This window comes from Caloenas nicobarica, chromosome 1, assembly GCF_036013445.1.
Source record: "Caloenas nicobarica isolate bCalNic1 chromosome 1, bCalNic1.hap1, whole genome shotgun sequence".
Taxonomy (NCBI): Eukaryota; Metazoa; Chordata; class Aves; order Columbiformes; family Columbidae; genus Caloenas; species Caloenas nicobarica.
The window spans coordinates 125602553-125616754 of NC_088245.1; the positions used below are offsets into that span (position 1 = coordinate 125602553).

At 38.4% G+C, this 14202-nt stretch overlaps 1 protein-coding gene across 4 annotated transcripts in view; it reads left to right on the forward strand.

Annotated features, from left to right (window-relative positions):
* Window positions 1-14202, forward strand: part of GRIK1 (glutamate ionotropic receptor kainate type subunit 1) — a 173342-nt gene that overhangs the window by 129123 nt on the left and 30017 nt on the right. For all 4 annotated transcript variants that reach the window (XM_065626861.1, XM_065626858.1, XM_065626860.1 and 1 more), the window contains exons 8-11: window positions 7077-7184; window positions 11398-11511; window positions 12714-12917; window positions 13503-13726. In XM_065626861.1, coding sequence (XP_065482933.1) covers window positions 7077-7184; window positions 11398-11511; window positions 12714-12917; window positions 13503-13726 — 650 coding nt within the window. The remainder of the gene's footprint in view (window positions 1-7076; window positions 7185-11397; window positions 11512-12713; window positions 12918-13502; window positions 13727-14202) is intronic.

Genomic DNA, 14202 nt, shown 5'->3' on the forward strand with positions numbered 1-14202 from the left:
CCTGTAATGATGAATGCTGAAATTCTTTCTATTACATCTGTTACACTAGATTTGGACCAGGATAATGGAAAAGTCATACACTAACTCACTATATTCCATAATCCTTGAGGATCTCATTTAATAAGAGGATTAATTGTGAGAGCTGATAAGTTGATGTGTGGCTCAGAGCACATTATGAGTTCCACTGTAACTAGAAGCAATATCACTGTCACTTAAATATATCAACTGTCTCTGCAATTCTAATAAAGCAGGAGCTTTCTCTTCCAAAAAAGAAAGAAAACCAAAGGAAAACTAAAGTAAACCTTTCCTTGGTCATTACTATTTTGGTTAGTATGTATGGTTTTGGAAGATTCTGCAAAAGTGATCTATGGTATTCTGAGTATGCGGTGACAGTAGGTTTAGGTATGCCTATGTTTTATAAATTTTTCAGATATCTGATTTTGTAGTCAAGAAGAAAAAGTTGAGAGTGGAAGAAAAAAAAAAAGGAGGAAAAGAGCTCAGTCATTGTCTTGTCTCTTGCCATCAAGCAACACAATCAATATCCTCTGTATATGTGCATTAATCTTTGTCAGTAACTCTGTAACCCTGAGAGTTCTGATCTGTTAATAAGTCTAAGACCCAATGGAGTAGATGTCATTGCCCGCCTCTGCATTTGGATGTCAGTTAGCACAACAGGCCTCATCAGAAATTTGGGATTACTCGTTCAAAACTAAAGCAGATGTTCACCTTCTTTACAAGTAGGTAACGCTGACTAAACAGAGCAGCTCTGTCACGCTGGTACATCTGATATGCTGTTTGAGATCCCCTTCTGTACTCCTCTGCCACCTCTTCTTAAAAGCTGAAGGATGCCGTACCTGAAGTGGCATGGAGACATTTGCGGAAGTTGCTTTGCTGTCTTCACTCTAGGTTGCTCATGTTTAGCTGAAGTAAAATGTTCTAGTGAGATGGTGGCTAAAGGAAATGATAGTGTAAAGTCTGTCTTCAGGACAAGACTGGTTTCCTTTCAAGTTGCTCATTTTGGTAAACCAGCACAGAAGCAAATTGAATTTCCTAATCTCAGTCCAAACCCAATGCATTCATTTCAGAGGATACGTAGGTCCAAAAAGACAATGTCGTTAGAATGTCTCTGCCACTGTGCAATGGCAAATGAGCAAACATAATTTGGGGAGTTGAATACTAATGCTTCCCCAGTTCCAGGTCAGATGATTGGCAATAAGCTTTTTCATTCATCATTAAAAAAAGAAAGGAAAACAACAGTATGGTGGTAGTGTAAGTTAATACCTTTTACTTCACAACTGTGGTTAATTAGAAATGTACATTAAATGAATAACTAATGTTCAGTTTTGCCTAGTAGCTTCTAATAATAAAAATACAAATTATGACACCAAGAATTAAAAATATAAATATTCTTGGCCCAAATATCCATCATTAAAAAAAAATATACAGTCCAATTACTTGCCTTTGTAGGTTACCTTTAACATGCTTGAGAAAGCAGTCTACCAAAAGTCAAGATAACCTCATTGACAAAACTGAGCAGACAGGAAAACATCCTTATTTTTGATCAGACTTCACTCTAGCTTCTGAATGTGGTTCTCCCATACTGAAAAGTTGAGCTAATCAGTTTATCTTCCAAGCTCCCATTAAATCTGTAGAAAAAAACTTCTGATTACATGCCTTTAGGGGATAAGGTTTCAGATTGTTCAAGTTACACATAAACAGCAAGAGAAAGAAACCTCCCCCATCCCCTCAAAAAAAAAAAAGAAGAGAGAGAAAGAAAAAATACAGACTGTTTTACAAAATGGATCACCAGATATGAGCTATTGTCTACTTTGGAAATTTCACCAGTTAATTGCAGTGGAGTTTTTTGTGTGCCCAGATGCGTTTGTAAGACTTTTGAATGAAGAAGACTGTCATTTAGCATTACATATCCAAGAATAGTCTTCATATAAGATGTTGTTTTTAGTGAATTTACAAAATTTTCATCTTAAACAATAATTCAGGCTTCAATAGCAGATGCAAAGTGTCCAAATATCTTCCACAAGGTCAGGTTTGAACCTGGTGTTCTATGGGATTTGGGAGCTGAACAACAGAACGGGTCATTTTGTGCCACGACACTGCTAAAATAAGTTTTCTTCCTGCCTTTTCACTCAGAAGTTTTATCAACTGCTTTTTCTATGTATTTTAAAGATTTGTTAAGAGTTATGACATTTTTTCCTCATACCATTTAAAGTGAATTCAAAATATATACATATTTAGTAAGCGGTATACTCACAGTTTCATTTGCATTTGGTAGTGCATATGTATGTCTCAGGTGTTTTCTTCTTACGTTAGCTCCAGACATATGTTCAAAATATGGGGTCTTAGTTTTTGAACAGCAGGAACAACAAAATGTTAAAACTTGTGTTTGAAAGTCTAAAGAGATTGCTTGACTAATTACAAGCGGAGGTCTAAAGAACAAGTTCAGAAAAACTTTTGTATTTCATAGGTTTTTGGAATGAGTGGAATTTTCGCAGAAGAGTGGAAATGTCTGCACATTATGAAACATTATTAAATGTAATAGTTTGAAAATTAAAATAAGATTATGCCTTTGTATGTTTGTTTTACCAGGGCACTTTGAATACTTTAAAGAGGACACTGAAAAATTGTAAGTTTTCTAATCGGAAACACAACTATCCAGTATCTGTCACTGTGACGCTGGACTCAGAAAGTGAAAATATGCCACAGGCAGATGAGTGGATAACTAAAGTATTTGAATAAACATATATTGATAAGAAAAAAGCAAATATATAATAAAAAAGCAATCAATTTGTCTGAGAAAGACTGACACTTTTGTGTGCAGTAGCGCAATACAGCATCTACAAAATTGGCTATATCCTATTGAGGTTACATCATAAAGCTGAATATTTGCTCAGTCAATGCATTACATACACATCGCATTATGATTTCTTGGTCTAATTATATCTTGCTAATACAAATCTGGAAATATGAGTGAGGTCTGGTAGCGATAAAGGAAACAATATGAAATGTACCTGTTGTTTTGCCCTAGTAAGTCTGGTAGCAGCTGGACTAATTGATTCTGTGATTGAAATGTTGATTTTTCTTTGGTTGAAACTAAGGCTGCTGTAGTAATTGATTCAAGATGATGAAATGGAAATTGATACAAAGACCCTATGATGCTGGTGTGAATTGATAGCAAGCTTCTGGAGTGTTTGCTCCTAGAAGCTGAGTCAGCTTCCTTTTCCAGTTGTTATAATTTTCCATCAATATATTTATACAGAAACCAATGTTGTAATTTGAGTATTTAACTCCAGATGCCAGTTTGTAGTTTACTCACGATCTTAATGTTTTAAAGTAGTAAGAACATAAATTTTCACAGTTTTAATTAGGTTGCTTCACATATTTGTGCTGTGTCAGGTACCAGAAAGCCTTCAGAAATTACTGAAGACTTATCTGTAATCTATCTACTGCCTTTCCAATGCTTAGTAAGAAAGAGTCTGAGTAGCTGCTGGTCCTACACAGTTCGCTTCTCAACTACCAGTTGAAACCAACATATTGGCTTAATACCCCTTTTCATTTAATAAACAGGAGAAAGTCATCAAATATTTACAACTTAGAAACAGGAATAATAATTGAGTGATAAAACACAGTATTGAAGAATGTGAGACCCTATTTTGAACCCCAGACAAATAGTGCATTGCCCTACCGCTGCAAACCAAGCTCCCAAAAGAACAGCATTTCCTCACAGTTCTGTTGTCAGAGGCAGCCTGTAACCTTGTATAAATGAGATCTAAGAAAAGAAAAGGATGTTACAAACAGAAGCCATTGAAAATCACATTTTTTTAATCAAGCTGCAAGTAATACTCAAAATTATATAAACAAACAAATTCTTTCTATAAGAGTTTCAAATTGTGTCCTTAGTTCTAATATTAAAGCAAGGACAGAGTGCAAAAAAAGCAATTTCTTCTGATGAATTACATTATTAGGTTCCGATTCAATTTTTATTATATCCTGTAACATTTAACATGGAGTGTCACTAGAAGCATTAAAATTGCTATAAATCTTGTGTATAAAAGCATGAAATCCCATTGCTGTATTAAACAGTCATGTGGTTTCTGACTACTCAGAAAGTTCTGCTTCATTTCTGTTCATTAATTGCATTTGAGAACTGTGCAACTGCTGCCTATTCTGTTTGCCTGAACACGGCTCCTAATTGGCACTCACATCCTTGATTTACCTGACAGGCATCTAGAAGTGGTGGCATACAGCTATGATTTCAGAGCAATGATAATTTTCACTGTTTTTGCATGCAGCAGGCTGTTTTACTTTAGGACTCAAATAGTTTTAAAAGCTTGAAAGTTTTAGCACAGACTTCAGAAGGCCTGGGATGGGCTGTAGGTTCCTAGCCTGTCCCTTCCTTTGTTTCTTAAGGAAAACTTTTGCTTCTGATCAGGAAAGATTCATCATCTGTCTGTCTAGACTTGCTGTGCGCACATGCACCACAACTGTCTTGAAGTCAGAAATTAAATTATGCTCACTGGACTCAACCCCAAATGTTTTATTTTTATTTAGAATAAATAAAATCTATAAAATATAAATCACTAGTAAAGTTTAGAATTTAAATGTTTTTTGGAGCTTGTGCCTTCACCATCAGGATCTGAAAAACACGTTCAATATTTAAGATTAACTCTTCTGAGAAAGACTCCCTGACTCCTATTTAAAATTTAAGTCATATGCACTTCTCTGGTACCTTGAAATTTAAGCATATATCTATGCAGTTTATATATTTTACTTCCATTTTTTTAGTGTGGGGGTAGAAACACCTATGTCTATTTTAAAAAGTGAGCTTGCATTTCACCATATAAATCTTCTTGACAGGAATGGAGGTTTAGGCTCCTGATATCATTTCCAAAAATAATGTGTTGGTTTCTTGATTCCTTTATTCAAGATCATATCACATTAGCAGAGAAGCTGAGCATCTGATATGTAATCAATAAATGTAAGCATTTCACAGAAGCAAATTGCCCTCTGAGGAGGAATTGATCTCTAAAGATCATATTTTACAAAATGTTCCATCTTTATGAATAAGAAATGGGGGCCTTGTCAGTGTAATAAAAAGACAGATTCAGAAAGATATATTATACAACAAAATGCATTCATATGTGTCCCCTCCTGCTATCTTAATTATATCAGCATACAAAACCACAAGTTTTTCACTGCTTACAGCTGAGATTTTCATATGTTCCCGCGTAATTAAGACGGGAAGTCTCATAGAAAGTTTGTTGCATTTGTGTTTTTCTATTCTTATGTTACTTCGGCATGGTTCGAAACCCTGCTATGTTTCCACAAAATTCTAGACATGCCAGATTTGTCTGAGACACATGGTGATAACACCCCAGCATCTGAGATTAAATCCTGCAGATTTGCAGCTAGAATTTAGATTTAACAAGAAAGGGAGATGCCATTCTGTAACTCTGCTGGTTTTTAATGCAGCTTTCCTTATGTCATCCATCTACAACAAATTAAATGAAGCAAATAACAATGTGCAGTAGAAAAGCTTGTAATTTAAGCATTAAATGGCTGACAAACATGAAAAAAATATGCTATCACTTATCATTAGCCTTTCTTTTACCTTTCAAGAATTTAATCTAATGCAGGAGTTCCCAAAAACAGATTATAAAAATTGTCTGCAGTTTGAAATCCATCAAATACTTTCTTTTACAGGTAAGCTTCAGCTTTGAGGACAAATAAAGGCTATATGAGAGACAGATAGACCTCATTTAAAAGAAAGTGAGCTTGCTGAGAAGCCTACAAGATACAGAAAACTTAAATTGCAGATAAAGTCAGTTCTGGACATTAATCTTGCAGCACTGAAGAAGTGTTGCCCAGCACAGGTTATTATTATGGCTATACAGACTGATGTACAAAATCCACTACTTTAACTTATTGCTGATGCTAATGTTTAAAACAAGGAAAATATTATTTCACTTAATTATGATAGAACAGTAAAATGCTGCCTGGACCAAAACTGATCATATGCCACTCAGATGCTGTACTTCATACACCTATGTAAGACGTGTGTACCTTACACTAGAAAGTTTTTCTTAGGTCTCTGTGACTGGATGAATTTTTCCTGGAAGTCTGCTTTTAGAGCTGTCGTCGTTGTGCCAACAACACCTGTGAGCACAGGCAGTGGCAGGAATGATGCTCCTCATTTGCTTACCTGGGAGCTTGTGTCTTTGTCCTTGGCGATGCGAACTGCGTGGGGATTAGTGAAACAATTCAGCTGGGATTTGCAGCAAAGTCCAAGGATATTAGAAGTCCAGTGCTGGTGGGGGAGATTTAAAAACTACCTGTCTAAGAAACCGAGCAAGAATGACAAAAGCCCTTCTGTCATTTATCTTGTCCTGGAAAAATCTGGATTTCTGGGCCCTGAGTAGCAGTGGTGGTATCTATCATGTAAGACTAGGAAATGCACAACTAAAGTGTTGAGAAAGCTTTGGTGATTTGGGATGGTTAGCTGCCTTGGTTCACTGAAGACCTTCTGGGGACTCCTGTCTAGCACCAGTTGTCATTTGTTACCCATACATCATGGAGAACTTAGAAGGTCCTGGGCTGGGGCAAAGAGGATCACTCCAGAGGGACAGGTGGATTTAGGCTGTCCTACTCTGAGGTTCAGACTCAAAGCTTAGACAATGGCAGCTTCCCTTTTTTAATTTCTTAGTGAATCTTATGCACTGCAAAACTGGCCTGTCTTTGGACAAATAATACATATTTTATTCTCTCTTTCTCTCTCTTCAGTGTATCTTTATGTATACAGTACTAGGCATATGTAAATCAATACAGATAAACTGTCACAAACTTGTTACTGATTGTAAAATATAAAACATATTGAAGAGAAACTTGATAACAAAAATGTTGAAGAAAGTGTTTTTTATTGAAGGAACAAAGCCACATATATTTTAAAATTATTTGGAAGTGATTCAATGCTAAGGTTAATTTAAAATACAATATTTCTTATGGCTTCAGACTAGTTCCTACTGATCGTTACAGGGAAGAGTGTTTTTGTGTTCACACAGGCACGGTGGGATGGCCTGACAGGGCGCATAACCTTCAACAAAACTGATGGCTTACGGAAGGATTTTGATTTGGACATTATTAGCCTCAAGGAGGAAGGAACAGAAAAGGTAACCAGATCTTTTGTAAAACAATGACAGAAAGCTAATTCGACAGGGGCGTAGGAAAGTCTGTTCTTCTCAGCTTGAATCTACTGTGCTTGAGGTAAAAACCACTATGCTCAAGATTATTTAAGTCAAAGTCAAAACAGAGCTACTAAGATTGTTTTATTATTTTACAATGTGCACCTTGAATTTCGAGGTATGGGATAGGAATTTGGGACTGGAAATAATTATCTGAATGGAAATAATTATTTTAAGAGCACATTATCTTCAGTTCTGGCTGCTGTACCTTGGTGTGGTAAATTCGTATCTACAGATAAAACCTAGACTTATCTTACATGAACTGCTTTTAATAAATGTGACCTGAGGGAGAGAGAAAAGAAGGGGCTTGAGTAATAACCTCAAAAAGAGTTGAGATGTTAAAAATTCTTCATGTTTTTGAGATTAGATAAGTTGTTTTTCCCTCACATCTCTAACTGCTTATCATAAATTGTGCTGAAATTGTGAGACTACAGGGAACTAAGTGAGTTGTAGTGTCTTTGTTTGAAAACAGAAAGTTCTGCTTGATACAATTTCAGAAACTGGTTCTGCATTCAAACAAAAGACAAATAAAAATCACGTTCCTTCAGAATACTCAGGGAAGCATGTCTCTGGAAAAAAAAAAAAATCTGTTTCAAAAGATCTTCTTTTCCTTACTTTACCACTTACAAATTCTCCTAAAGATGCAGAGGTGTAAGGCAGGGATAGCTCCTTGACTTGCAGAGACCATAGGAAGAAGCCCAAAGCCATGGATGCTTTGGCCAGATGGATGGGGCTGCTGGTGGCATCCAAACCCTGTCGCCACTAGCCAGGGCCCGTGCTGGAGACTGAGGGGGACTTCGGGGGGCCCTGGAGAGAGGTGGGGTGGCCTTGCCCTGGACTCAGCCAGCAAGCGTGGGTTCCCGATGGGCACCGCAGGGTTCTTTCCACCACTGCCTAGGAGGTGGCTGCTGTGGGTGTCCAAACATCCCCAAACAGGTAACATCACCAGCTCATGTCAGCTGGAGGCAGCACTGTCCCTTTTCTGCATACACTGGCTTAACTCCAAATGATAATTGCTGATGAGTTCATTGAGACTTTAAATGTAATTGTTCCTACATAGCTCTCCAGACTGGTTCTCTTTTCATTTTTAATGAAGGACTCTGTTTATTTTTCTCTGTACCAAGGCTGCTGGCGAGGTTTCTAATCATTTATATAAAGTGTGGAAGAAGGTTTGTACACAGATTGGTGATGCAAAAAACCTTCGGGCTGGGTCTTCAGACTCATCCTTTGGGTTTTGCTAGTGACTCTCATATTGCAGTTTAGAGACAACAGTCTATCCAAGAGTATGAATTTTTCTAGTAGAATAAGTTTTGTCCCAAGTCGCATCACTGTAGTTCCAAATAATAAAAATATTGTGGCAGGATTTAGCTTTTCCACCATTTTTTTAAAGTATTATTTTATTTCTTGGGAGGTATGCTTTCCCCCCATAGAAGCTCCTGGCTGCAGCAAAAGCAGTCCTTTTCTCAGTTGTTATCCTTCCTGATTCACCTAAGATTCATCATGAGTTATAAATTTGCACCATTTTGAATGTGTATTAGCATTAGCAGCAAGGACTGTTTCAACATACAGGATTAGGGGTTTTTTCTACCTCCCACAAAATGCATACTGTGCAGGCAGTGTTCGAGCATTGTTGACTCAAAATTTTGACAAGTGCGTTATTAGCTCCTTACAGAAAATAATATAGATGATTAAGTTGATGCTGTCACTCGCTAACACACAGAAATTGGAATCAAGCTTGTTTATAAAAGATCTAAATTACCCCAGGAATCTCAGCCCTCTTTTAATGTGAAGTGCCTCTCCCTGGTGGATAATGTACCGAAGTGGGAGTCAGAGATCAGCTTGGCGCACTGCTCCCCACTGGAGGTACAACCCACAGCTGCATTTACCATGTTTAAAGTGTTCTGGAGTCACAAGATAAAAATTTCTTATAACACTTAGAATTATATTTTGTATGTATTTCACACAAATGTTATTATTCCCCACCCCTCCCACACACACAGTTAGAAAAGGTTTTGGTTTGGGGTTGTTTTGAGAGGGCTTTTAATCCTATGAAGTAGACCAGCGCAAAACATCCTATACCACTCTTTTTGTGTTCTTATAAAGCACATACTTAATAACATTGTTTTAATCTTCAGTGAATCAGGCTAAGGCACAAAGGCCCCAATTTCCCTCATTACTGGTGAATAGATCATCCTACCTGACATGCAGAATGCTATTGAACCAATCTTACTTTTGACTCTAGGCATTTCGTGTTATGCTGAATTGATTTAAACCAAATTACAATTGGTTCAGAGCACAGGCTTGCTGAGAAGGGCATATGACACCTCTCAAACTTGTCACTAAACTGCAATAAATCCCCTGGATTCACCATAGTGATGTACTACCTTGGCCTCATTCTTCCAGTGCCCCTCCGACCTCCTCCATCACTCTAATCAAGGCTGACCTGTGGTGTCATTCTTTTATCCAGACGTAGGAAGGTCTCCTGGTGTATTTTGTATGCACTGTGACTGTGTCGCTCCATGCTCTTCATGGTTATTCTCCTCTTCCCTGCTGCCAGCTGATAAAAGCATATCAATTCAGCAACAACGAGCAGAACAGCTCTTTGGTTAACTCAGCCACCTTGGTGCAAATTCAAGGATACTGGTTATTTACTATATTTCTGGCACAGGTTATCATAATATCCAACATTTTATTTTGTGTGTACTTTCCAGATCAGTTTTGCAACCTGATCTAGTTTTGGAAACAAAGGGAATGACTGATAAATTCTTGAAAAAGTAATTAAAAAAAAAAAAAAAAATGGCATGACTATCCCCATTAGGCATACTCTGGAAAAAAGTTTGTGAAAGGCAAAAGCAATGGGATCCAGGGATGCAAACCCTAAGTTTGTTTGAAATTACACAGTTATTACCCCAAATTCACACTCAGCAGGCATAAACTAATCTGCTGGGTTTGGTAAAAAGGCAACAGCATCTCTGCCTCAGTTAACAATCAAAGAAAAAATGTCCAGTCTGGGTCTGAAATGACACAGCATCAGATGGCAAATAGAGACCTTCAGCACACAGGACAAGTCAGCAGGTTTTGCCTTAGACTTGGCAGCTTTGCTGGCAATCCGAGCAGGGAGGACTGGAAGGCAGATCCCTCCTGGGTAAAGCTGAAACATGCTGGCAGAGTAGCGTGGTGATGTGAAGGGCTCTGTGGATGGTGGATGTCAGACCTCCACGCCATCCCTCTGGTGATCTCCACAAATGTTGGATATAAACTCAACTCCCTGAGCCAGCCCCTTGCCTGGAGTTTTCTCACACCAGCCCTCAGCCATGCTGTGTATGTAAATCTAAAGACAAAAAAACCCTGGAAATGCTTTCAGACTGTATTTATGTTAAGTATATATGTATCTGAATAAATCAACATGGTTATAATTTCTACCCTCACAAGGTGTAGATCCAAATCCACTGAAAACATGAAGATCTTTCTCTTGAGGCTTTGGATTGGGCATTAAATACTGCAATTCTTCACTGTCTCTGGGCCTAGAAAGGAATTTGCCTTTGGCCACTTGTATTTACTGTGCAAACACTAATCAGCGAGTGAAATGGTATCAACTTGCTAGTCTTGTCATATGTAGTAGTCAAGAAATGACAGAATAATCTTTGCTAAATCTGCTGAAGGCAGAGCAAAAGGCCAGAGCATCCATCAATCTGCTTCAGCATATATATTCAAGCTTTTAATCTGTTGTACTGGAAGAGAGAGGTCTTGCCATATGTTTCAACTCTACCATTTACAAAAATTTTTAAAAAAGAAAAAAAAGAAATGTGACATTTTTTAGCAGGAAATGAAGTCAACATGTTCCACTTTTGTAGCGAATTGGCTAATAGCACCACTGTATTGACGTCTTATACTCTTACAGCTTATTCATTTCCACCTGCTTTTGAAAGGGTGGTGTGTTCCCTGTGTTTTCTAAATCAGACATTTGACGTTGCTGCCGTACTCACACCTACAGCCGTTTCCCTCCTCTAGCATTTCCTACTGCCGATGTCTCTTTCTGTGGGGACCAGAGCCAGTGCACCCCTCCCAGGTGGCGAGCATTTAGGGATAAATTTCAGATCTCTGTAGCCAGGCAGCCGCTCACCTGCTCTCTTCTGTGCAGATCGGGGCTTGGAACTCATACAGCGGCCTTAACATGACAGACAGCAACAAGGACCGATCGACCAACATCACAGATTCCTTGGCTAACCGGACGCTTATCGTCACCACCATTTTGGTAAGTCTGGCCGGGCAGAGCCGGCACCATCAGTTGCACTGGAGGATGCAGGCACTGCTGATGGTGGGTTGTGGGGCTCCCCACATCACCTTTGCCACCTCCATTCTGTCCTCCATAGCTGTTTTCCTGCATATTAAATGATGTTTCACTGAAGTACCCTGTTTTCAGGCATATTTTTAATTTAGATTCAGAATCAGCATACACATTCATCCATCCAAATGATGGATTATAAAATACCCATTGTCAATGAAAGACTCTGAGGAAACACCGCCTCCAAAATTATTTAGTTTACTTCAGTATTTCAGTGATGAACCCTGCATACTTTTCTTCCCAGAAGAATTTACACACACAAATTCTTGGCTTTGCAGTCAGTGCTTATACATCCTTCCTTTTGACTGAAAATGAGATGAAGAGAACTGAAAGAAAGTAGCAAACAATGAATAGACATCTTGGCGTATGTCCTTACTATGGTAAATGGAAAATACGCAACTGGGTATTCATGCGTTTTTCAGCCTCATGCATTCTCCCTGGCCAGTAATACTACTTTTTTCAATTATTCTGCCTAATTCCTCAAGAGAGAAAGAGCTCAAAGGCTCCTTCTGCACTCTCCTTCTATTGCCAGAGGTCTTTTGCCTCATTAAACTGCAGAAACCTGCTTTCCCAGATCTTCTTTTATCCGAAATCCTTTAAAAAGAAAAGCAACAAGGTACTTTGCAATGTACCTACGCTGTTCTCTCTCATATAAATACCTGCTCAACTCACAGCTATTTTGTACATTTGAAGATTTTTTCCAATAAAGATTTATTTCTCACAGAACATAAAATTTTAGGTCCCCCTTATGATTCTTTTTCTGTTATTTAGGCTTCTCTCTCCTTCAATATCCCTTCCTGTCCCTTAGGGTAGGACAATGTAGAGTACAGATCTTGGGTCTGATTTTGGAGCTGCTAAACACTACTTTAATTAAAGCTCCTGGGAGCTATGAATGGTCTGTTCCACTGAAAATTAGGGCCCTTATGCTTATCACTAATTGATTCGGAGAATTTGTTAACGCATCTAAAACAGCTTTTAATGGACATGGTAAATTACTAGTTTCCGTCTAGTTGCAATCCATTTATAAAACATTAACATAATTTAAAGAAACTGATATAATCTGAAACAAACCTCATTTCTATTACTACATGTCTACTGTCTCTTTTCTATAGGAAGATCCCTATGTTATGTACAAGAAGTCTGACAAGCCCTTGTATGGAAATGACAGATTCGAAGGTTATTGCCTGGACTTACTAAAGGAGCTGTCAAATATTTTAGGCTTCATCTATGAGGTCAAGCTTGTTTCTGATGGTAAATATGGAGCCCAGAATGACAAAGGAGAGTGGAATGGCATGGTCAAAGAACTCATAGATCATGTAAGATTGAATCCTTCTCTCTTTATTCTCCTTTCACCTGTGGTATTTTATATGAAGCCAGCCCAAATTAAATGTTTGCTTTAGTTTTTGTTTTTTTTTTTGTTTTAGAGCCACTTGTCTGTCTTTATCACGACTTGTCAGAGTAGGAAGTCACATCACTATGTCTGAACGGTTTGCAGGTTTTGGGGGGAACCTCTGTCTGCAGGAGAGGCAATGAGTACTGAGCTGGCATGTGTCCTGCCCAGCCCTTGGCTGCACACTCCAGCAGCAAAGGCTGAGCCTCCAGCTCCCTTCTGCTCTGCGGTCTATGGATGCTCATGGGCTGCCCCCCTGGACAGGACTGAGCCCCCCATCCCTGGTCATACCTCTCCTGCTCACACGCAAGTCACCGGTACCCCTCTAGGTGCAAAATGAAGAAACAGAGTGTGCCAAACAATACCCTAGCAATGTTGAATTTTGTTACACACTTGAGATTTATAGTCGAATTTGGTTTAGTTTTTAATACTTGAGGGAAAAAACAGAAGCAATAGTAGTGTGTTTGCTGAACATGAAAAAGAATGAGCATTTTTCCATTTGTGCTTTCAGAAAGCTGATCTGGCTGTTGCTCCTCTCACTATTACCTACGTAAGAGAGAAAGTAATCGATTTTTCCAAGCCCTTCATGACGCTGGGAATAAGTATCTTGTATCGGAAGCCCAATGGGACAAACCCTGGTGTTTTCTCCTTTTTAAATCCTCTTTCTCCTGATATTTGGATGTATGTTCTCCTAGCCTGCCTTGGAGTCAGTTGTGTCCTCTTTGTCATTGCAAGGTAAGCCGAATACATAGTTTTAGATGCATCCACATTAACAACCTCTCCTGCCGTAGGTGTTGCATGGGCTCTACAAAGCAGATATAGTATAATACTATCCTAAGGGTTTTATCCAGTCCTAAAACATAACGTTCTAGAAAGTCTCTCGGTATTTTCACGTCAACACTGCTATCACTTTTATATATTGCAATGTGATGAGATTTTACTTTCCTTAAGGGCTGAACAGAGAGAAATATCTGATGAAATGTGTCAGCCTTTCTTCGCAGTACACAACACCTCAGCGGACTACATGTTGAAAAGCAGTTTATATTACTTGCATGTAAGCACTTCTTTCTCCCACTAACAGTGCACACATTTAAAAGGTAAGAAAGACAATGTGAACGTATTTTTGCTGGAGGATGTTAATTAGCTCAGCTCATTTACCTTTGAAAATACAAGATGACGTGCCTTGGAACCTGAGAGGACAATTTGCAAGG